A 23,171-nucleotide genomic window follows, 5' to 3' on the forward strand; every position below is an offset into this window, starting at 1 on the left:
GAACATGACAAGGATGCCCACTATCGCCACTATTATTCAACAGAGTACTAGAAGTCCTTGCAACAGCAATCAGACAACAAAAAGGGATAAAAGGTATCCAAATTGGCAAAGAAGAAGTCAAAATGTCTCTCTTCGCAGATGACATGATACTCTATATGGAAAATCCAAAAGAATCCACCCCCAAACTACTAGAAGTTATAGAGCAATTCAGTAATGTGGCGGGATACAGAATCAGTGCTCAGAAATCAGTTGCATTTCTATACACGAACAGTGAGACTCATGAAAAAGAAATTAGGGAATCCATTCCATTTACAGTAGCACCAAAAATCATACGTTATCTCAGAATTAACCAGAGACATAAAGGACCTATATTCTAGAAACTACAAATCACTCATGAAAGACATTGAAGAAGACACAAAAAGATGGAAAAATATCCCATGCTCATGGATCAGAAGAATTAACATAGTTAAAATGTCCATGCTACCCAGAGCAATCTACACTTTCAATGCTATCCCGATCAAAATACCAATGACATTTTTCAAAGAACTGGAACAAACAGCTCTTAAATTTGTGTGGAACCAGAAAAGGCCCCGAATCACCAAGGAATTGTTGAAAAGGAAAAACAAAGCTGGGGGCATCACAATGCCGGATTTCAAGCTGTACTACAAAGCTGTGATCACAAAGACAGCATGGTACTGGCACAAAAACAGACACATAGACCAATGGAACAGAATAGAGAACCCAGAAATGGACCCTCAGCTCTTTGGGCAACTAATCTTTGATAAAACAGGAAAAAACATCTGGTGGAAAAAAGAGAGTCTCTTCAATAAATGGTGCTGGGAAAATTGGACAGCTACATGCAAAAGAATGAAACTTGACCACTCTCTCACACCATACACAAAGATAAACTCCAAATGGATGAAAGACCTCGATGTGAGACAGGAATCCATCAAAATCCTAGAGGAGAACATAGGCAGCAACCTTTATGACATCGGCCACAGCAACTTTTTTCATGACACATCTCCAAAGGCAAGAGAAACAAAAGAAAAAATGAACTTGTGGGACTTCATCAAGATAAAAAGCTTCTGCACAGCCAAGGAAGCAGTCAAAAAAACTAAGAGGCAGCCCACGGAATGGGAGAAGATATTTGCAAATGACACTACAGATAAAAGACTGGTATCCAGGATCTACAAAGAACTTCTCAAACTCAATACACAAGAAACAAACAAATCATAAAATAGGCAGAAGATATGAACACTTTTCTAATGAAGACATACAAATGGCTAACAGATACATGAAAAAATGTTCAAAATCATTAGCCATCAGGGAAATTCAAATCAAAAGCACACTGAGATACCACCTTACGCAGTTAGAATGGCAAAAATTGACAAGGCAAGAAACAACAATTGTTGGAGAGGATGTGGAGAAAGGGGATCCCTCCTACATTGTTGGTGGGAATGCAAGTTGGTACAGCCACTCTGGAAAACAGTGTGGAGGTCCCTTAAAAAGTTAAAAATTGAGCTACCCTACAATCCAGCCATTGCACTACTGGGTATTTACCCCAGAGATACAGATGTAGTGAAGAGAAGGGCCATATGCACCCCAATGTTCATAGCAGCTCTGTCCGCAATAGCTAAATCGTGGAAGGAGCCAAGATGCCCTTCAACAGATGACTGGATTAAGAAGAAGTGGTCCATATATACAATGGAATATTACACAGCCATCAAAAAGAACGATTTCTCAACATTTGCTGCAACATGGACGGGACTGGAGGAGATAATGCTAAGCGAAATAAGTCAAGCAGAGAAAGACAATTATATGGTTTCACTCATTTATGGAACATAAGAAGTAGGAAGATCTGTAGGACAAGAAGGGGAAGAAGAAGGGGGTAAATAGAAGGGGGAATGAAGCATGAAAGACTATGGACTCTGGGAAACAAACTGAGGGCTTCGCGGGGGGAGGAATGGGATAGGCTGGTGATGGGTATTAAGGAGGGCACGTATTGCATGGTGCGCTGGGTGTTATACGCAAGTAATGAATCATGGAACTTTACATCAAAAACTAGGGATGTACTGTATGGTGACTAACATAATGTAATAAAAAATATTAAACAGTTGAGAAAAGATCAGCATGTATAATATTTTGATGTTTTTGCTAAAAGAAAGGAATATGTGTCAATGGACAAATAGTGGTATATGCATACAATGAAATACTTCTCAGAAATAGAAAGGAATGGGGCGCCTGGGTGGCTCAGTCGTTAAGTGTCTGCCTTCGGCTCGGGGCGTGATCCCAGGGTGCTGGGATCCAGCCGGCATCAGGCTCTCTGCTGTGCCGGGAGCCTGCTTCGTCCTCCCCCACTCCCCCTGCTTGTGTTCCCTCTCTCACTGGCTGTCTCTCTCTCTGTCAAATAAATAAATAAAATCTTAAAGAAATAGAGAGGAATGGAGTACTGATACACTTAGCATAGTGGATAAATCTGAAACATTATGCTGAGAGAAGCCAGATATAAAAGTGCACATGATTCTCTTTGCATAAAAGTAGGAAAGACTAATCTTTATTGAGAGAAGGCAGTTCCATAATTTCTGGGCATGAGGGGCAGTGATTGGCTGGGAATGGGGACTGGGTATATTTTGGGGAGATGGAAATATTGTATACACATTGATTTTGGTAGTAATTTCATGGTTGTATGTATTTTTCAGAATAGTGAATTATAGATTAATATTTACATTCTATTATATGTAAATTATACCTCAATTAAGTTTTTTTAAAAAGGATATGTATATGAATACCCACACATTGAAGAAACTTAAAGTTCTGGTTAGTTCTCCGGAGATTAACTGAGAGTCACATGTGGACGGGAGACTTGCTTTTCGTCGTATTGCCTTTTGTTTCATTTGAAACTTTTTTTTTATCATTTGCATTTATACCTGTTCAGAAATACACACCAAAAAATTCAAAATATGTAGACGTGCGCACATAATATTGCAGTGATTGGTTGGTGATTATGATAGAATATTTACTGAGGCTGGGCCTTTTGAATTGAACACTTTTGGTTTAATGCCTTTTTGTAAGTTTTTTTATTGTGAAATATACATAACATAAAATTTGTTACATTAACCATTTTTAAGTGTACAATTCAGTGGCATCAAGTATATTCACATTATCATGTAACTCAGTATTATTCATCTCCAAAACTATTCATCTTCCCGAACTGAAACTTGATACTAATTAAACAGTAGCTCCCCATTTCCCCTTAATCCCCAGTAACCACTGTTGTACTTTTTGTCTATGAATTGAGCTATTCCTGGTATATCATATAAGAGGGATCATATGATATTTGTCCTTTTTCTCTTATTTCACATAGCATAATGTTAAACATTTTATAAAAGGAAATAATGTAGGCAAGAAGTGTGGAATCACTTAAATCCTTAGCAGCTTCTGCATTTTTTTCCAGAATTCCTTCCAACTTCAGAGAATCCAAAACTTGTTATTTCAATAAATATAACTGTAAATTGCCTATGTAATCTTGGGGAGAGATGTCTGAAAATGATATGTCATCTTTATCTCTTGACATAGATTTTTGGATCTTTAATTTAGGCATCTAATCAATTTTAATAACTTAGTTTGCTAAGTTAAATCAAAGTGCGTTGTTACTATAAATCTTATATCCAAGAACCTTGTATTATTCATAGCACTTTTCTGCTGGTAATAATGCCAGTTGTCTAACAAGAATTTTAGTAACTAAAACAGTCTAAACCAGTGTGCTGTATAAAATGTTTTGAAAATAAATTATCATTTATTTTATTTTTATGTATTTCTTAAAAGATTTTATTTATTAGAGAGCACAAGCAGGGTGAAGGGCAGAGGGAGAAGCAGACTCCTCGCTGAGCAGGGAGCCCTATGCAGGACTTGATCCCGGGAGTCCGGGGATCACGCCCTGAGCTGAAGGCAGACACTTAACTGAGTCACCCAGGCGCCCCAGTTGTTTTATTTTTAAAAGAATGCTGCTGGAAGGGGCATATCCTCCTATTTGGCATTCTTGTACTAAGAAGTATATTTGAAGTATTTTAACTGGAAAACCAAGATAATTTTTCATACATCTACAGACTTAGAACATGAGAAAAAAGTCTAGAAATTATCTTGTTTGAGCTGTCTGTCCAATTCAGGAAAACTAGATTAAGCACAGCCCACACTACGTAGAAAGTAATATGAATTCTCAACTTCTCAGACTCAATTCGCAAGGGCTCTTCGGGTTATTTTAATAGAAAACAGTCTGAGGTATATTGTGTGGTAGAGAAGATGCATGAAATACAGTGAGGAAAAAACTGTTCGAGCAGTTTATTCCGGGAGGGGTTTGGGTGTGGTAAAACTTCTTGTAAAGTTTCACACTTTATGTTGCCATGAAACCAGATGCAAACTTCTGCCTTGCTTTTAGCCCCTCTCCTGCTCAGTTACTCTGTATTCTGAGCAACTTCTTCCATCTCTCTTATCCCAGCTCTTTCACTCGTCTCTGCTCAGGCGGGTTATTATGTCTTGTACAGAACAGTTGCAGAATTCTTATGTATGAGATTCGGCAACAGCTGAGACTTAAAAATAGTTACTAGGAATAACTTTAGCTATTAACAGGGATTAGGTCCAGAGAAATGGTGGGGGGGGGGGTGCGATGTAAGTATATCTGGGGAATAGAGAGAAGCACACAGATACCTTCTAACTTTATGGATAGGGACTGTGTGCCCATTCTATTTATATGCATGTATTTTTACTTCATGAGTTTGGAGAAATTATGATTTGGAAAATTAGAGCTCCTTAAAGAAAAAGAGAAAAGGAACCATCTTTTCTGTCCTCCAGGCCTTTGATATGCTTGGAATACTTTTTCCTGACCAATATTTTACTAACTTTTTATCATTTGAGTCTTTCCTTAGATTTCACTTCTTGTCAGTCTTCCATCTAATTTTTCCATGTGTTCAGATGTTCTTGTTACATCCTGAGCTTATCCACACTGAATTAAAGTTGCTTATTGTATTTGTCTTGACCAGTGTTTCTCAGCTGGGGCCTTCCAGGGACATTCGACAATGTCTGGACCCATTTTTGGTTTTCACAATTAAGGGGATGCTACTGGCATCTAGTGGGTAAAGGTCAGGGATGCTGCTATAAACCCCTGTAGTCTGCAGGACAGCTGAATTTGTTTCAGAAGGTAATACTCTTGTATGTCGCACCTTTTAAAAAGATTTATTTATTTCAGAGAGAGTGTTTGAGAGCAGGGGGAGGGGCAGAGGGAGAGGGAGAGAGAGAATCTCAAGTAGACTCCATGCTGAGATCATGACCTGAGCATAAATGGAGTTGGAGGCTTATCCTTTTATGTTGCATTTTTAAATTTGTATAAAAATGTAATGTAGATGGGGTGCCTGGGCAGGCGGCTAGGATGGTTAAGTGTCTGCCTTCAGCTCAGTTGGCGATCTTCAGGTCCTGGGATTGAGCCCTGCATCAGGCTCCCAGCTCAGTGGGGAGTCTGCTTCTCCCTTTCCCTCTGCCTATCGCCCTGCTTGTGCTATCGCTCTCTCTCTCAAATGAATAAATAAAATCTTTTTTAAAACTTAATGTAGAACATATTGTATTTTATATTCATTTCCCACTAATACTTACTACTTTTCATGGTCATCCAGATTTCCATGAGTGGCTGTATCTTCTACTTGTGGTTTAAAGCCTTAAAATATGTGTGTTAAGAACAAAAGAATATTTATGGGTAATACTTTTAGATGAAAATGAGAATGCTTTCAGGGAAAATAAGAATAATGTACTATTTAAGTATTTAGATTCTGTGCATTTATCATTAAAGCCCAGAATGTATTCATGTTGGTATGGTAAAGCATCCTCACTAGTACATTTACCTTAAATGAAATGTTATAAATCCGAAAATCAAACTGTTTTGTTATAATGGTAACAGTCTTTCATTTTATTTTGAGTATGCACATCTTGTCATTCACAAAACATGTATCCAGTGCCTGTAATGAGCCAGACATTTAGGTGTTTGGGACACAAGCCAGTTCCTGCTCTTTCAGAAGAACTGAGGGAGAAATGATGTAATCCCACATGGACAGAGTAGCAGTGTGTATACCCAGTACTTGGGGGAGGGCCAAGCATGAGAGGGAGTCCAAGTTATAGCAGGTCTCTCAGGCTAAGAATAAGGGGTCGGCTTTATAGGCAGAGAGATACTGTGTAAGTAAAGAGGCATAAAAGAACATGATACTTGTCGGTCAGTGTGCTTGCTTACAGCTCATGGTGCTTAGAGAATAGAACATGTTAAAAGATGACTTTCAGAAAAAAGTAAAAACTGTGATTCTCATACAGATATAAAAATGAACATGTGTTAAGGATTTTGTTAAACTCATTCAATGAAATAACTAGGGATGAAAAGTTTTAAAACATTTAAATTTAGGGGTGCCCGGGTAGCTCAGTTAAGTGTCTGCTTTTGGCTCAGGTCATGATCCCCCCTGGGATCAAGCCCCGCGTCAGGCGCTCTGGTCACTGGGGAGCCTGCTTCTTGCTCTACCCCTCCCCCTTGCTCTTGCATTCTCTCTCTCAAATAAATAAAATCTTTTAACAAAATTCAGATTTATATGGAGCATTGGAATGTTGAAAAAAATTATAAATGGAGGCAGGAAGGGAGTTGGGAGGAAGTCAGGTGAATCTCTGCCAGGACAGAATTTGCAAATTCTATCAGTTACTTACAATTTATAGATTTGTAAAATAGCTGCCTTGAATCAATCTGACAATGTATAGTTTTCTATTGGAGTACAGATTTTTTTTTCTATAGGAGTGGCATGAATTTTAAAGTACCTTCCAGTGCCCTACCAGAGACTTTGTACTGTATGTAATAGGGAGCCAACAAAATTTTTGGATTGGTGAGTGAAATCAGGTTGTCATTTAGATAAAACAATTGAGGTGGCAGTGTACAGGATTAATTAATAAAGGAGTATTCAGTGTAGGGGAATGAGTTAGACTTTTGCAGTGGCAGTAAGAGTGAAGGGGGAGGGGGACAGTCAGTGGATGATAGGATGTGAAATATTGTAAGACTTATGCACTGATTAAAGCAGACAAGAAGGTTTCTGGCCTAAGCAATTATAAGGGCAGTGGGTCATTTTATTGAGAAAGGGAATAGATAAGGAGAAGCAATGTTTGGGGCAAGATAATGGCAGTTTTTCGGATACGTGCCTTTTGAGATGATGTGGGGTACCAAGGTAGAAATGTCCATTATGCAGGTAGAAATCAGATTTGGAGCTCAGAAGAAAGATTGTGGGCTAATGATTTTAGCCTGGAAAACATTAAATTGGAATTTTTATAAGAATGAATGACTTCAACCAGGGAAGACTTAAGTATGGAGAAGAGGAAGAAGGCCAGCAACCTTGGGGGACATCTTTATTTGCTTAATCTTCAGGAATAATCACATTTGTCACAGGAGCATTATTATAATTTGGTTAAATAGCAGTCTTTTAATTCTTAATAATGGCACCTACTTATCTTAATTTCTTTTTTTGGAGGGGAGGGGCAAAGGGAGAGGGTCTTAAGCAGGCTCCATGCCCACAGAGTGGAGCTGGAGGTGGGGCTCATTCTCACAGCCCTAACCTGACCTGAGCTGAAATCAAGAGTCAATGCTTAACAGACTAAGCCACCCAGGGTCCCAGCCTCCCATACTTAGCTTAATTTTATCTTTCATTAACATCCAAAGCTATTTTATTTGTTCTTGGTTTATAGCCTGTTTGTATTACAGCAAGAGAACCTGATTCTCAAATTCTTAATCACTTCTCATTTCATATACTTCCTCATTTTAGATTTCAAGTTGAGAGAAAATTTGGAGGGTTGCAGTAGTGTGAAAAGTGAGGTCACAGTGGGCAGAGAATGGGAAAGAGGAAATCACCCTTAGGTCTCCTGTAAAAGGTTATTTATGCTTTAAAGCACTCTGAATTTCTATAATTAATGTCAGTACCAAATGTATTCCAGACTCATGGGGGTGGGGCAGGGACTGTTCTCTGTTTTGCATTAATATGTAACTAAGTTTGAGTTGATTCTACTGTTCAGTAATTGAAGAGAAGACCACCTAAATTTGTGTTCCCATTTTACCTTTTTTTTTTTTTTCACAATCTCATGGTTAATACAGCATTGCTTGCTTTTTTTTTTTTTTAAGGGAATATATTAACCCTATTTTATTCCATTCCTGGCTTATGGTTAATTGTGAGGTAGCAACCCCTTCCTTTCTGTAACTACTACCAATTCCATGTAGGTAGGAAGTCCAATTTTTAGGTTATTAAATCTGCTTATCTCATTTTTAAAAATGCATATGTATATAGATGTTTGTAAATTATAAAATTCATTTAGAGAATACTCTGACAGGAATTTGGAGATGCTTTTGAAATTGGCCTTTCTCTTTTTATACTTACTAGTATTTGAGGTTGAAGATTCAGCAAAACATTGAAAATCTTACTTTTTTTTCCTTTTTAGATCATCCAATTATGATGGGTTTTGAGCCCCTTGTTAACCAGAGGCTACTTCCACCTACATTCCCTCGATATGCAAAAATAATTAAAAGGGAAGAAATGGTCAACTATTTTGCAAGATTAATAGATAGAATAAAAACTGTTTGTGAGGTGGTCAATTTAACAAATTTACATTGTATTCTGGTAAGTACAAATCTCCGTTCTGGAATATGATTTTGATTGAACAACAGAATAGTTTATCACTTTTTAGAGGCTGACTGTCCCAAGGGTAAATAAAATTGCTTACTTATTTTCCTTGATAGCTGGAGAATTAAGTGTGTGTGTGTTTGTTTCTATTTAATCTTCACAAGAATTATTTACTGTCCATCTTAGAGATAGAAAACTAAAGTTTAGATAATTCATCCAAGTTTTAAGAATGAGGATTTAAACCCTGGATTCTGTCTTCAAAACTTCTTATATGTAAATGTGTGTGTGCATGTACACATATATGTGAGTGTGCACATATACATACATACATGTATATTTTTATACAAAAAATAAGATCATGGTGTTTGTAGCCTGCTTTCATCACTAATCTCCGTATCCTGGACATCTTTCTTTTCATGTCAACAAGTATACATTTTTCTGCATTATTTAAATAGATACATGGTATTCCGTTGTCGGCATATATCACAGTTTTTTCCAGTCCATTCATATTGAATTATAGTTAGGTCATTTTCATTGTTTTACTATTACAAACAGTACTAAAGGGAGCATGTCTGTAGGAACCTTCATATCATCTGCTTGCTTCTTCCTTAAGATAAATTCCTAAACCATGAAGTTGCTGGGTGAAAGAGTATATACATTTTTACATATTTTGGATTAATCTTCTATAGGGGTTAAAATGTAGAAAGCAATGTTTATATAAGGTTAGGAAGGTAGAAAGTATGCAATATAATACTGTCATTATTTAGACATAAGTTCACTAATTTATTTTACACAACTCTGCATAGAGGTACATAATTCCCAGCCCATGTCATTTTCTCTGTGAGGTCTTCCTTGTTGGTTCCAGGTTGCTTCTGTACCTGTATTCCTTGAGATGATGAAATATCTTGCTTACATTCCTAGAATTTGAGCAGCAGCCTCTGGAATACAGTCGATGGTCAACAAGGATTTGTGCTTTTGTTTATGCTCTTTCTTGTCATAACTTTATTTTCCCTTCTAATTCTTTGTCATTAATGCCCAGCTTAAGTTTTCATTCCTTAGTGAAACTTTGACCAATTGCGTCTTTGTTACGTCCTTTCTGTTTGCTTTCTTTTTAGTAGTTTTGTCCTTATTCTGACTTAAGAATCGTAGAATCTTAATGGTAGAAAAGATCATAGACATAACCCAGTTCATTTTGCAGTTCATTGTATAGCTAAACAAAGTAAGGTTTAGAGGGCTTGTAACCACATTAGATGATTGGTTAGTGGCATATCTGGAACTAGAATAGAGACTTTTACTCTTCTGCTACATCTGCTTTTCTGATTCTTAATTGTTACATGAATATTTGTGTTCAAATTAAAGGTAGGATTTGAGAAGACGACCAGTGTGAATTGGAATAAGAAAAAATAATGCCATAGTTGGATTTTGATATTCTGGCAGAGGGTTATGGATTGCCTTGTCGGGGACCATAGTAGTGGGGAGCTGGGGGAGCCAGGCCTGGACTGCCAGCACTGGTCGTGAAGAGGGCATAGAAAGAGAAGAGTCTGGATCCTTGGAACACTTGGGATGGGGATTGGTGGTGGTAGTAGGGGAGTGTGGCTAAGGCCAAGAATCAAGAAGATTAAAGTTAGAGAAAAGGGGACCAAATACCTGGTGGATCTGCATAAAACACCTGTTATTGTTAGGATACAGTGCCAGAATATGTGCTTACCTATAAGATAAATCTTCTCTAGAAAATTGGGAATGGACATGAGCACACACAGAAAAAGAAGTAAACATGAAAAATGCATGCCCTTACAAGTAATTGAAGAAATGCATTTTATAACAATTTGATTGGAAAGTATAGTAATATTTAATGTTGATAGAGGGACGTAGTTGCTCTCCTATACTTCTGTGGCTGTCGCTCTCAAAAGTCTTAAAAATGTGTATATCTTAGCAACTCCCCTTCTAGAGATTTAGCATAAGAAAATCATCTAAGATATATGCAAAGATGAACTAAAGAAGTATTTGGCTCATCATCATTCGCATTCTTGAAGAACTAGAAACAGTTTAAATGCCCACTAGTAACACTATCTATCCTATAGTATGTGTAGAATATATGCCATATTGATATTAAAAAGCATGTTACAGGAAAATACTGACATAGGGAAATGGTTGTGAATGTCAAGTTATGTTTCAAAATAGATTATCCATCTTATACGTTGTCACACACAGAAGTGATCATCAGAGGTAGGTAAATTCAGTTTAAAAAAGATTGGAATAACAAATACCAAAATGTCAGTTACAACTCTTTATAGTTTATGCTCTGCATGTTTCTGCATTTTCACATTCGAGTTTTAGACAAGATCAGTATGGGTGGGGTAGTTAAGTAACTGAATTAACAGTTTGCAGCCATTTGTGCTGCATTGAAGAGAAAAAACAGTAAGGGAACAAAGTAAACACAGGGAGATGAATTAAGAAACCATCATCACAGTCCAAGGGAGAGAGGATGGTAACTTCAGTTAGAAGGATGGCAGGGAGGTGATGTGGGTTGTCAGAGTTAGAGCTATGCATGAACTAAAATTGATACCATGTTGGTGTTGAATTAAACATGGGGCATGAGCGAACTCTCAGGAAGGTCTCTGGGTTTCTGACCTGCAGATCTTGATACACTCTGGTGCTGTCACCAAAATGGGGAAATTCTCAAAGACCTTTAGTCAGCTGAGGGTCTTAGTGAAGCTGAATTTGAGGTGCCTTTGAGATATTTATGTAAAGATATTGAATAGATAGTGACTATATGGATAGAGTTTAGAAGTCAATGCTAGATACATAATTTTGGAACTATTACAGGTAGTAATTGAAGCATGAGTATGGTGAAGATTGTGAGGGAAAAAGTATATGGCATAAGAAAAGAAAACAGTCTGGGACTAAACTTTGAACATACAGAGCTGACCGAGAAGTGACCACAAAGGAAGAAATCATGGAAGTCATTTAAAGGTTTTATTTTACCAGAAGGAAGTCCCGCCAATACTGCTGAGAGGTCAGATAAAAGAAGTGAATAAGGTCTAAAACAAATGTCAGTTGGATTTGGTGTCAGAGGACAGTGGTGACTAGAGTGAAAAGCCAGGCTAGTGTGTGTGGATGAGGAGGGGCCGTTGAGTAAGTAGAGATGGTTCAGTCAACTCTTTCAGAAAGTTTAGCTGAGAAGGCAGCAGTTAAGAGAGAAATGTGGAGCATGTGAGAGTTTCTTTTTAAAGATGGGGGGAAATTGACTACGTAAATATAAATGGGGAGGATCTGGAAGAGAGGGAGAAGTTAAATATCTAGGACAGACAAGGATGGATTTTTGACAAGGTGTAATGTTCCTGAAAAGACCGGAAGGAATGGAGTCCGTAATACAAATGGAGGGCTTCCGTTGTTAAAAGTGGGCAAGGAAAGGATCTGGGTACAAATGTGGGTTCAGTTTGATAAAGTTTAGAGGCTGAAGTGGAGGGATTTCCTGTTGATAGATGACTTAATTTACTTTGTAATGTTAAATGGGTGGATCTCTGTAGTAGAGAATATTTACTTAGAGAAGTGTGAGCAAGGTATAAAAGTTAATTGTGAAAAAAGTGAATTGACTAGAGAAGCTTGGTAGGTTTTGGCAGAGCACCCATGTAAATAGAGGATCACGAGTCTGGAAAACACAAAATGTGAAAATGATAAATAGCTACTATCATATAATATACTAACATCGTAGTGTATTTTCTTACCTTTTTTCCTTTTATCTATGTATAAACCCATATATAGTTTTCTGAGCATATCTTTTGGATGTCAAAAAAGAATCAGGAACAGTCAGTTATATGAATCCACTTGGCCTGGTTACTTGATACTTATTTCTGTGAAGTAGGAAGTAAACCTCTGCTGTTAGCAAATTATTATCAATGCTATTATTTTCATAATGTGCAAATTTAATATTGGTATCCACACAATTCTGTTGGTCAATTAAAAAGTTAGTCTCCAAAAGCATCCATTGTCCCATTGATACAATTAAGACAGTTCCTATAGAAATGATCCTTAGCTCTTTGTCATATATTAAATCTGTTAGTATGTAATTTCCAGAAGGTCTGGTAAAAATTATATGCTATATACAAACATTTCCAGCTTTTATTTAATCTATTAATGACATTATTTTTTCTCTGTGTGTCAGGATTTTTTCTGTGAATTTAGTGAACAATCACCTTGTGTTCTTTCAAGATCTCTGTTACAAGTAAGTTCTATTTAGTATTGCAGTACTTCTTTAAACATCAAATTTTATGTGTGTTGACATTGTTTTATTGATTGCTGCAACAAAAGTAGATGCTTTTAAAGGATGTCAGCAGTGTTACATTTTTATGATAGAAGTATTAGAATATTAGACATTCATCAAGGTCATATCCTAGGCTATAAAACAAACCTTTAATAATTGAAAAACAATTGAAATCATCCAAAGTATGCTTTCTGATTATTTTGGAATTAAACTAGTAATCAGTAACAAACATATTTGGAAATTTTCCAAATATTTGGAAATTAACACACTTCTGAACAAAACTCAGGAGCCAAAGAGGAAGTCTTGAGGATAATTAGAAAATATTTTGAACTGAATGAAAATGAAAATCTAACCTACAGAATCTGTGGGATATAAGTGAAGCAGTGCTTAGAGAAAAATTTATAAGATTAAATGTTTATATGAGAAAAAGTAGAAAGTGATTGCCAGAGGGATTGGAGGTGGGGGGTGGGTATGGGTGAAATAGGTGAAGGGGATTAAGAGGTGCAAACTTCTAGTTATAAAATAAATCAGTCACAGGTGAAAAGTACAGCATGTGCAATATAGTCAGTAATATTGTGATAACTTTGGTGACAGATGGTAACTACATTTACCATGGTGAGCATTTTACAGTGTATAGAATTGAGTCATTGTGTTGTATACCTGAAACTAATATGTTAACTATATACTTCAGTTAAAAAATTTTGAAAGAAAGGTCTGAATAATTTAAGCTTCTACTCAAAAAAAAAAATGGAAATGAAACTCAGCGAGCAGAAGAAAGGAAATACCAAAGATAAAAGCAGAAATGAGTAAAATTGGTAACAGATAAACAGTGAAGAAAATTGATGTAACCGAAAACTTGGTTCTTTTAAAAATATCAATAAAGGGGTGCCTGACTGGCTTAGTTGGAAGAGTGTGTGACTCTTGATCTCAGGGTTGTGAGTTTGAGCCCCATGTTGGGTATAGAGATTACTTAAATAAATAGTACTTTAAAAAATTTAACTGAGCCTTTAAAAAAAAAAAAAGAAAGAAAGAATGAACGAAAGAAAGATGTCAGTTACATTGAAGAACCTCTAACCAGACAGAACAAGAGAAAAAGAAGGTACAGATGAATAATATCAGGAATGAAAGAGAGTATGACTACAGAACCCTTAGGTTATATGGGAAATACTATAAACAGCTCATATCCATAAATTCAAAAACACAGATGGACCAGTTTCTTGAAGGACATTACCAAAACTCAGAAAGAGGTAACTTGAATGATCCTGTATATATTAAAGAAATTGAATTCATAGTTTAAAACATTTCAACAAAGAAAGTTCCAGGTCAATTCTGTACAGTCTGTTCCAGAAAATAGAAGAGTCAACAATACTCATGATATAAAACCAGCAGTAGCTCAGTAGCAAGACCAAACAAGGACATTAAAAGCATGGAAAATTGTAGACATATTGTGAGCATCGACAGAACATCCTTAAAGTGTTATCATATCAAATTCAACAATATATAAAAAAAGATAATACATTATGACCAAGGTGGTTTTTTTCCAAGAATGCAAGCCTGGTTCAGCATTCAAAAATCAGCCAGTGTAATCCACCATACACTCTAACGTCTCAGTAGATTCAGGAAAAGCATTTGACATAATTCAACCTCCATCGTGATAAAAAAACTCTCAGCAGAGCTAGGAATAGAAAAGAACTTCCTTAACCTGATAAAGGGTATGTACAAAAAAATCTGCAGCTAACATGGTACTTAATGGTGAAAGATAAATCCTTTCCTCCTAAGATTGGGACTAAAGCGAGGATGTCCACTCACTCCACTCTTATTCAACATAGTACAGATGGTCCACAACTTAAGAGGGTTTGACTTATGAGTTATAAACTTTATGATGGTGTGAAAGTGATGTGCATTCAGTAGAAATCATACTTCATTATTTTGAATTTTGATCTTTTCAATATGCAGTAAAATACTCTCTCGTGATGCTGGGCATGACCAGCGAGCCACAGCTCCCACTGAGCTACATGATCACAAGGGTAAACAACTGATTTAACCATTCTGTTTTTCACTTTCAGTATAGCATTCAGTAAATTACAGGAGATACTGAACACTTTATTATCAAATAAGCTTTGTGTTAGATGATTTTGTCCCACGGTAGGCTAATCTATGTGTTCTGAGCACGGTTAAAGTAGGCTAGGCTAAGCTATGATCTTCAGTAAGTTAGTTGTATTAAGTACATTGTAACTTAAGAGCATTTTCAACTTAAAGGGGTCTTATTGGGACATAAGCCAATCATCATAAGTTGAGAGAAAGCTGCACTGGAAATTTGAGCTAGTGAAAAAAGGCAGGAAAAATAAATAAAAGGCATACAGTTGAAAAAGGAAAAAACACATTTTTACAGACATTATTTTCTGTATAGAATGTCAAGGAATCTACAAAGAAGTTCCTAGACCAGATGGGTGAGTTTAAGAACACAGGATATGAGGTCAATACACAAAAAAGTAATTGTATTTCTATATATTTGCAGTGAGCAATGGGAAGTAGAAAATTTAAAAACAGTACTATTTTCACTAACACACAAAAAAATGAAATACTTAGGTATAAATCTAACACCTGTTCATAGAACCTATATGCTGAAAAACTGCAAAGTACTGATCAAAGAAATCAAAGACCTAAATAAATGGAGAAATATACCTTTTTTTTTTTTTTTGTGGAATGATCTCAGGTGTTAGTTCTTCCCAAAATTGATCCACAGATTCAGAGCAATCTCAATCAAAATCATAGCAGGATTTTTTGGATGTCAACAAGTTGATTCTAAAATTAATATGGAAAGGCAAAGGAACTAGAATAGCCAGAAAAATGGTGCAAAAAAGAGTAGAGTTGGGCAACTCATACTATCTGACTGCAGGACAGGTATGGTATTGGCAAAATGGATCAGTGGAACCAAGAGGAGAGTCTAGAAAAGTCCTAATCTTTAATTAGTCCTTTATTATTTAGTACTATATAATAGCATATAGTACTATTATATATATATATAATATATATATAAACTAATAGTATATATATAATATATATATATAATAGTACTATATGCTATTATATAGTATTTTATATTCCTTTATATATAGTATATAGTACTATATGCTACTATATAGTAGTACTATATAGTATTTCATAGTCCTTTATTAACATGGTCAGCTGATCAATTACTAATATGGTCAGTTATTTTTGACAAAATACAAAGGCAAATCAGTGGAGAAATGGTAGTCTTTTCAACAATGGTACAAGAACAATTGGACAGACATATGCAAAAAAATTGACTCAGAATGCATCATAAATCTAAAAGGTAAAACTATAAAACTTTCACAAGAAAAGATAGCAGAAAATCTTTTTGACTTCAGAAGACAGAATTCTTGGTATGGCATCAAAAACAATTCATAAAAAATGATAAAGTGATCAATTTAGAACTTTAATTCTGTGGAAGACATTGTTAAGAAAATGAAAAGAGACTCTAACAGATTGGAGAAAATATTTGCAAATCCATGTGTGGTAAAGGATTTGTATCATACAAAGAACTCTATAAACAAAATAGAACAGACAACCCACTTTTTAAAATGGGCATCAGGGGTGCCTGGGTGGCACAGTGGTTGAACGTCTGCCTTTGGCTCAGGGCTTGATCCCGGCGTTATGGGATCGAGCCCCACATCAGGCTCCTCCGCTAGGAGCCTGCTTCTTCCTCTCCCACTCCCCCTGCTTGTGTTCTCTCTCTCGCTGGCTGTCTCTGTCTCTGTCAAATAAATAAATAAAATCTTTAAAAATAAAATGGGCAGCAAATTTAAACACTTCAGTATGAAAACATACTGAACATAATTGGTATTAGGGATATGCAAATTCAAACCACAGTGAAATATCACTATCCACCTTTTACAATATCTTAAAAAAAAAAAAAACTGACAATACCGAGTGCTGGTGAAGCATTTACTGATAGGAATGTGAAGTGCTACAGCCACTTTGTAAAAACAATTTGTCAGAGTCTTATTAAATGTACAGATCCTACTTCCGCTTAATATCTGCCTACGAAAAGTGAAATCCTGTGTTCTCCTGGAAACTTGTATACGAGTGTGTATAGCTGTTTGGTTCATTATCACCCAAAACTGGAAACAGCCCAAATGTGTTAGGAAATCAAGGAAGGGATAGTATAGCAAGTATTAAAATATACCGAGGTAATTAAGGGGAGAAAATTAAATGCAAATTATTATTAAATAATTTATTACTTTAAATTTAATCATGAAATCTATTTTTCCAATTTCAGAAAGTGTGTATGTATTCCAAAATGTTCATTAGAGACAAAGATTATCAACTAATATTGATAACCATTTGCTGTTTCATAATTTATGAAGCCCTCTTTCTTACATATTAGCTTATTTGACATATTCAGACTAGTCAGTTCATTTTGACTAGTTCACTATCACTACCCTGGACTTGGGAAATATATTTTCTTGCACACTTTTTCATTTTCCTTCATCAGAATACATCTTAAGAGGGATTAATAAGTAATACCCATTGTTGAAATAGTGATTTATTTATTGATTGATTTCCACCAGGTTTTTATACTTTAATCTCTCCTATGTTCTGCAGTATTTATAAGAAGTGTGTTTGTGTCATAGTAATTACAGTTATATGTACAATATGTTAAAATTGTGATAGCATTACTAATATATAACATTTGTTTTAAGACCACTTTCTTGGTGGATAACAAAAAGGTCTTTGGAACCCATCTCATGCAAGACATGGTGAAGGATGCACTTCGGTCTTTTGTCAGTCCTCCGGTGCTCTCCCCAAAGTAAGTACCCTAAGACTTTTTATAGCATATGTATTTCTTAAAAGCCCCAATTCTCTGTGCACCTTTATAGCAAGGCATAAAAACTGTTGTAATCAAATCTTCATGTAAAAACCAAACAATTCAGTCATATTAAAATTAATTGATTTCTGCTGCATATTTAGATTTAAACTGAGATTTTTGTGAGGTTGACGTTAGGCCCAATATGAGAAGAAAACCTTACAAAGAGTTATCAAATTCAGTAAGTTGCATTGATTCTTTTTGTGTGCAAAGCACTGTATCACGGAAGCACTTTGGGAATAATTATAAAAAAACAAGATAAGGTTGCTTCTCAGTGATCTGAGTCTAGATAAAAATAGAAAATGCAAGTAATTGATCCTTAAATTAGCATTAGGGCAGTGGCTCTACCAGAAACATGTTGCCATAAGAAGGTGGAAAGGATTTCATGCAACAAGAAATCATCACTTGTGTTTGCATTTTGGAAAATCAGTAGAGCTTTTCCAAAGGGGAGGGAAGAAAGGTGCTGTTATTTCTCAGCAAAAAAAAAGAGAAGATGTCTGAAGACATGTATTTTAAGAACAGTTAGTGGTTCAGCATTCAATTTGTTGAATAAATCATGCCACGTCTCACATAAAACTTTTTCCTCTCTTCACTTGGGTTTCCCAGAAGCAGATCCTGAGACAGTTCATGTACTCTTAGAAAGTTTTCCCAGGAAAAACCAGCAGGGTTGTGGGCAAGTGGGACATGACAAGGAAGAAAACCACGCAGAGGTTGTACTGCATGGAAAGGAACTCTGGTTGGGTCCTGTTGGGGAGCTGTGGGGACAGTATAGGTTGCAACTCAGAGTTGTCCTTGTCAGGGACGAAACAAGGAAGCCTGAGAATTGACCCACAAAGCAATCAGTTAAGGACTGCCCCTGGGAGGACGTAAATTCCCAGGCATTCAGTGTTGGTTATATTTCCTGTTTTATTCACAGTAAAAGCCAAAGTCCTTATGGGTGAGCCTAGGAGGTTCCATATTCTCTGGTCTAGACTCCTGTCCTGATGCCTTTCTGGCTTCATTGTCTCTTACCCCTCGCTTCAGCCACTTTGCCCTCGTTATTCTGGGAACATATAGGCTGGCTCTCACCCTACAGCCTTTACACAGACTCTGGGGTGGAGGGCATTTTACAGAAATGCCCAGGACTGACTCCCTCCCCACCTTCAAGTCTGCTTAACTTCACCTCAGTAAGGACTGCTTTGATTAGACTATTTGAAAAGTGCAACATCCATGCTGCCTCAACCCATCATTGCCTTTCTCTCTCCTCTAATGATTATCTTCTTATGTACTATATAATTTACTTCTTTGCTTTGTCTAAGTCTATATGTACCATACAATTCTTCATTATGTTTATTTCTTATTTCCCTCTCTGCCTCCTCCCTCCCAGTCCCATTAGAATATAAACTCCACAAGGTCAGGGCAGGTAGTTTTGGCCTTTTGTTCACTAATGTATCATAGGTGCTAGAACAGTGTCTACAGTCTGAATAGCAGCACATGATAAATCTTCGTTGAGCGAGTGAACAAGTAAATGGGAGTTGGATGGTTAAAGATAGTTTGGGGTTAGACTCGAGAGTTTTGAATGGTTTGGTAAAATATGGTCTTTATTTTAGGGTCAGTGAGGAAGTACTCAGACGTTTAGGAGGAAATTGGCATAGTATACTATATTTTTTTCATAGGAAACAGACTGGTAGTGATAATGGGGGCAGAGTGGTGAGCTAGGCTAATTTGGTACTACAGGAGAGAAATGATGAAGGATTAAACTCTGAGAATATAAAGGAGAGGACAGATCAGTGGAACATTTCAGAGGTAAAATTAATAGGATGTGACAACTGACTCAGCAGGGGAAGGAAAGGAGTAAGAAGGTAACTAAGTTGCTTTAAAAATAAACCCAGAAGCTGGTTCTATAAATAATATATGGTCATATCTGAAAATTTAGTGCAAAAAATATGAAAAATAGTAAAAGTCTCCTGAAATCTTACCTCTGAGATAACTGCATTTTGATAACCATCACTGTAGGTATCTTTGTGATACACAGATATATGATACACATAGGACTTTATATAAATGGGATCACAAAAAGGCTGTTTTTATCATGAACTTTTAATTATTTTGTGTGGCTTCCTTGTTTAAAATCAGAATTTTGGGGTGCCTGAGTGGCTCATGATCCCAGGTCAGGCTCCCTGCTCAGTGAGGAGCCTGCTTTTCCCTCTGCCCCTCCCCCATGCTTGTGCTCTCTCTCACTATCTCTGTCTCAAATCAGACCGTTAGAAATAAAGTAAAATATTTTATTTCTGTTAAAAAAAATTTTTTTTACATCATGATACATCATGAATTTATGTCTCACATTACCTGATGTAGATCTAATTAATTATTTTTAATGGCTTCCAAATATAATATGAATGTATTCCGTAGGTTGGGGTTACTGGGTGGGGGCATGCGTACTTATAATAGATATTATCAGATTGCATTCGGAAAGATTGCAGCAATTTATATTCCTATTAGCAATATATGAGAGTGCACATTCCCTACATCCTGGCCAACAAGCAGTAGGTGTTACCATTCTTTTATATTTTTTCCAATGGGGTTAGCAGGAAGCAGTATCTCATTGTTACTTTACTGTGAGCATTTAATACAATATTTATTGGACATTTAGAAATACTTTTCTATGAATTGTTTATATCCTTTGCCCATTGACTTTTATTAAGTGGTTTACTTTTTTGGAGAATTTACATGAATTCCTTGTACATTATGAGTATATAATACACATTGTTATACAGTATCTATCCTACAGTATATAGCTTCTCATAACATGCAGGTACTTACAAAATTATATTATCTTTCAGTTCTTTAATGTGGGATGGCCATTTTTTGCCTTTAGGTTTCTTTTGCTTCAGAATTTTTGCTTTCTGTAAAGTAGCCTTTTCTACTTTATTTTGTCCTATATAACTTTTAGGTTTCTTGTTTGGAGTGACTCCCCAGCCCACAGGTTGTACCTTTAGGCACTTAAATATTTTTCCAAAGATTTTTATTTTATTCTTGAACATTTAAGATTTTAAATCTGAGTTCTTTTCCTCTAAATGGTATGAAGGTAGAAATTCAACTTGATTTCCTTCTAGGTATAGGCAGCCAGTTGGGCAAGCATCACTTACAATATAAACCATCATTTCCCACTGGATTAAAAGACCATCTTTATTTTACTTGAAAGTCCTTTATGTATGGGATTTATTTCAGTTCCAGTGATGATGTTTTTTATTTTTGTGGCTTCGTCTTAAGTTTTAATATCCATTAAGACGTGTTGTCTGGTGGCATTCTTTTTCAGGATTTTCTTGGCTCTTCCCTGGTTAACCCTTTATCAGATGTGTGGTTTGCAAATATTTTCTTCCATTCTGTAGGTTGCCTTTTCATTTTGTTGATTGGTTGCTGAGTAGGAGCTTTTCCCTCTGATGTAATCCCATTGTTTATTTTTGCTTCTGTTGCCTTTGCTTTTGGTGCAAAACCAAAAAATCATTGCCAGCATCAATGTGAAGGAGCTTATCCCCTGTGCTTTCTTTTAATACACAGTTTCAGGTCTTACATACAAAAGTGTCTTTATAAAGTTCTTTAATCCATTTGAATCGATTTTTGTGTATGGTGTAAGATAAGGGTCCAGGGTCACTCTTTTACATGTGGCTGTCCAGCATTCCCAATATTATTTATGGTGGAAGAGACTGTCTTTTCCCCATTGTGTATTTCTGGCTGCTTTGTCAAAAATTAATTGACCATATATGCATGCTTTTTTCGCCTAGGAGCTCTATTCAGTATTATTGATCTATGTGTCTGTTTTTATGCCAGTATCATTCTATTTTGATTACTGTAGCCTTTGGAGTATAGTTTGAAATCAGGGACTGTGAAACCTCTTAACTTCTTTGTTCTTTGGGTATTCAGGGTGTTTTGTGGTTCCATATAAATTTTAGGATTGTATTCTCTGTATCTGTGAAACATGCTATTTGAATTTTGATGAGGATTGCATTGACTATAGATCAATTTGGGTAATAGGGACATTTTAACAATATTCTTCCAACCCATAAGCACAGAATATCTTTCCATTTATTTGTGTCTTCAGTTTCTTTAATCAATATCTTACAGTTTCTAATGTATAGATCTTTCATCTCCTTGGTTAAATTTATTCCTAAGTATTTTATTCTTCTTGGTGCTGTTATAAATAGGATTGTTTTCTTAATTTGTCTGATAGTTTATTATTAACGTATAGAAATGCAACAGATTTTTGTATATTGATTTTTGTACACTGCAACTTTACTAAATTTATTAGTTCTAACAGTTTTTTTGATGAAATCTTTAGCTTTTCTACATATAATATGTTACCTGCAAATGGAGACAAAAGTTATTTTAAAATTTATAATTAAATATATCAAATACTTAGATGTATAAACTGCGACAGCTACCTATACTTCCATCCATTTTAAGCAACATTTTTTGTGTTTTATAAATTCCCCTTTTGGAGAATTGGTAAAACTTGATAAATTCTTAATGTATGTTTATGTGAATTAATAAATTTTATTAGTTCCCTTTTGTAATAAATACAGTAAGTTAGTACCTGTTATTGCCAGGTACCTTTCTGGGTTCTAGGGAAAAGAAGAACATACCTGCTGACAAGGAGCTTCCTGTCCATTGGGCGAGACTGAACAGTAGACAGATACATAATGTGAGGTCACGATAAGTGTTTGTGGAAAGATAAAGGGATAGATGGTTCTGTTAGGAGTGATAGTTGTGGAAGGCGTATTGCAAGTGGTGATACATGCCGGTGAACTGAGGGAGTGAGCCATGCAGAATCAGAGGGGTGGGGCTTCCTGACAGCAGCATCTGTAAGGTCCCAGAGCAGGGCTGAGCTTGAGTATCAAGGAGCAGCGAATTTTAACGAATTAAATTATTTAGAGATAACCTCTAAATCAGCAGTTCTCAAACTTTTTTGTCTTGGGACACCTTTGCATTCTTAAAAGTTATTAAAGACCCAAATAGCTTTTGTTTATGTAGGTCATATAAATTGCTACCTACTGTTTTAGAAATTAAAACAATACTTTAAAAATATTTATTAATTTTTTTAAAAATAAGAGACCCGTTACACTAATCTAAATAACATTTTTATGGAAAATAACTTTTTAGGAAAAATTAGTGACAAAAGTGGCAGTTTTACATTTTGCAAATCTCTTTTCTGTCTGCCTTAATAGAAGATAGCTGGATTATTTTGACCTGCTTCTGCTTTCAGTCTGTTGTAGTATTGCATGCCACGTACTCTGAAAACAACTGCTGTACACTTGTGAGAGAATGAGTGTGGAAGGCAAATAACATTTTAATATTGTGA

At 35.9% G+C, this 23,171-nt stretch overlaps 1 protein-coding gene across 8 annotated transcripts in view; it reads left to right on the plus strand.

Moving 5' to 3' along the window:
- The window catches only part of NAA35 (N-alpha-acetyltransferase 35, NatC auxiliary subunit), a 105,604-nt gene that overhangs the window by 60,437 nt on the left and 21,996 nt on the right, over positions 1 to 23,171 (plus strand). For all 8 annotated transcript variants that reach the window (XM_057305529.1, XM_026518743.4, XM_048218328.2 and 5 more), the window contains 3 exons: positions 8,497 to 8,675; positions 12,844 to 12,903; positions 17,670 to 17,776. In XM_057305529.1, coding sequence (XP_057161512.1) covers positions 8,497 to 8,675; positions 12,844 to 12,903; positions 17,670 to 17,776 — 346 coding nt within the window. The remainder of the gene's footprint in view (positions 1 to 8,496; positions 8,676 to 12,843; positions 12,904 to 17,669; positions 17,777 to 23,171) is intronic.

Source organism: Ursus arctos, unplaced genomic scaffold (assembly GCF_023065955.2).
Source record: "Ursus arctos isolate Adak ecotype North America unplaced genomic scaffold, UrsArc2.0 scaffold_33, whole genome shotgun sequence".
Classification (NCBI taxonomy): domain Eukaryota; kingdom Metazoa; phylum Chordata; class Mammalia; order Carnivora; family Ursidae; genus Ursus; species Ursus arctos.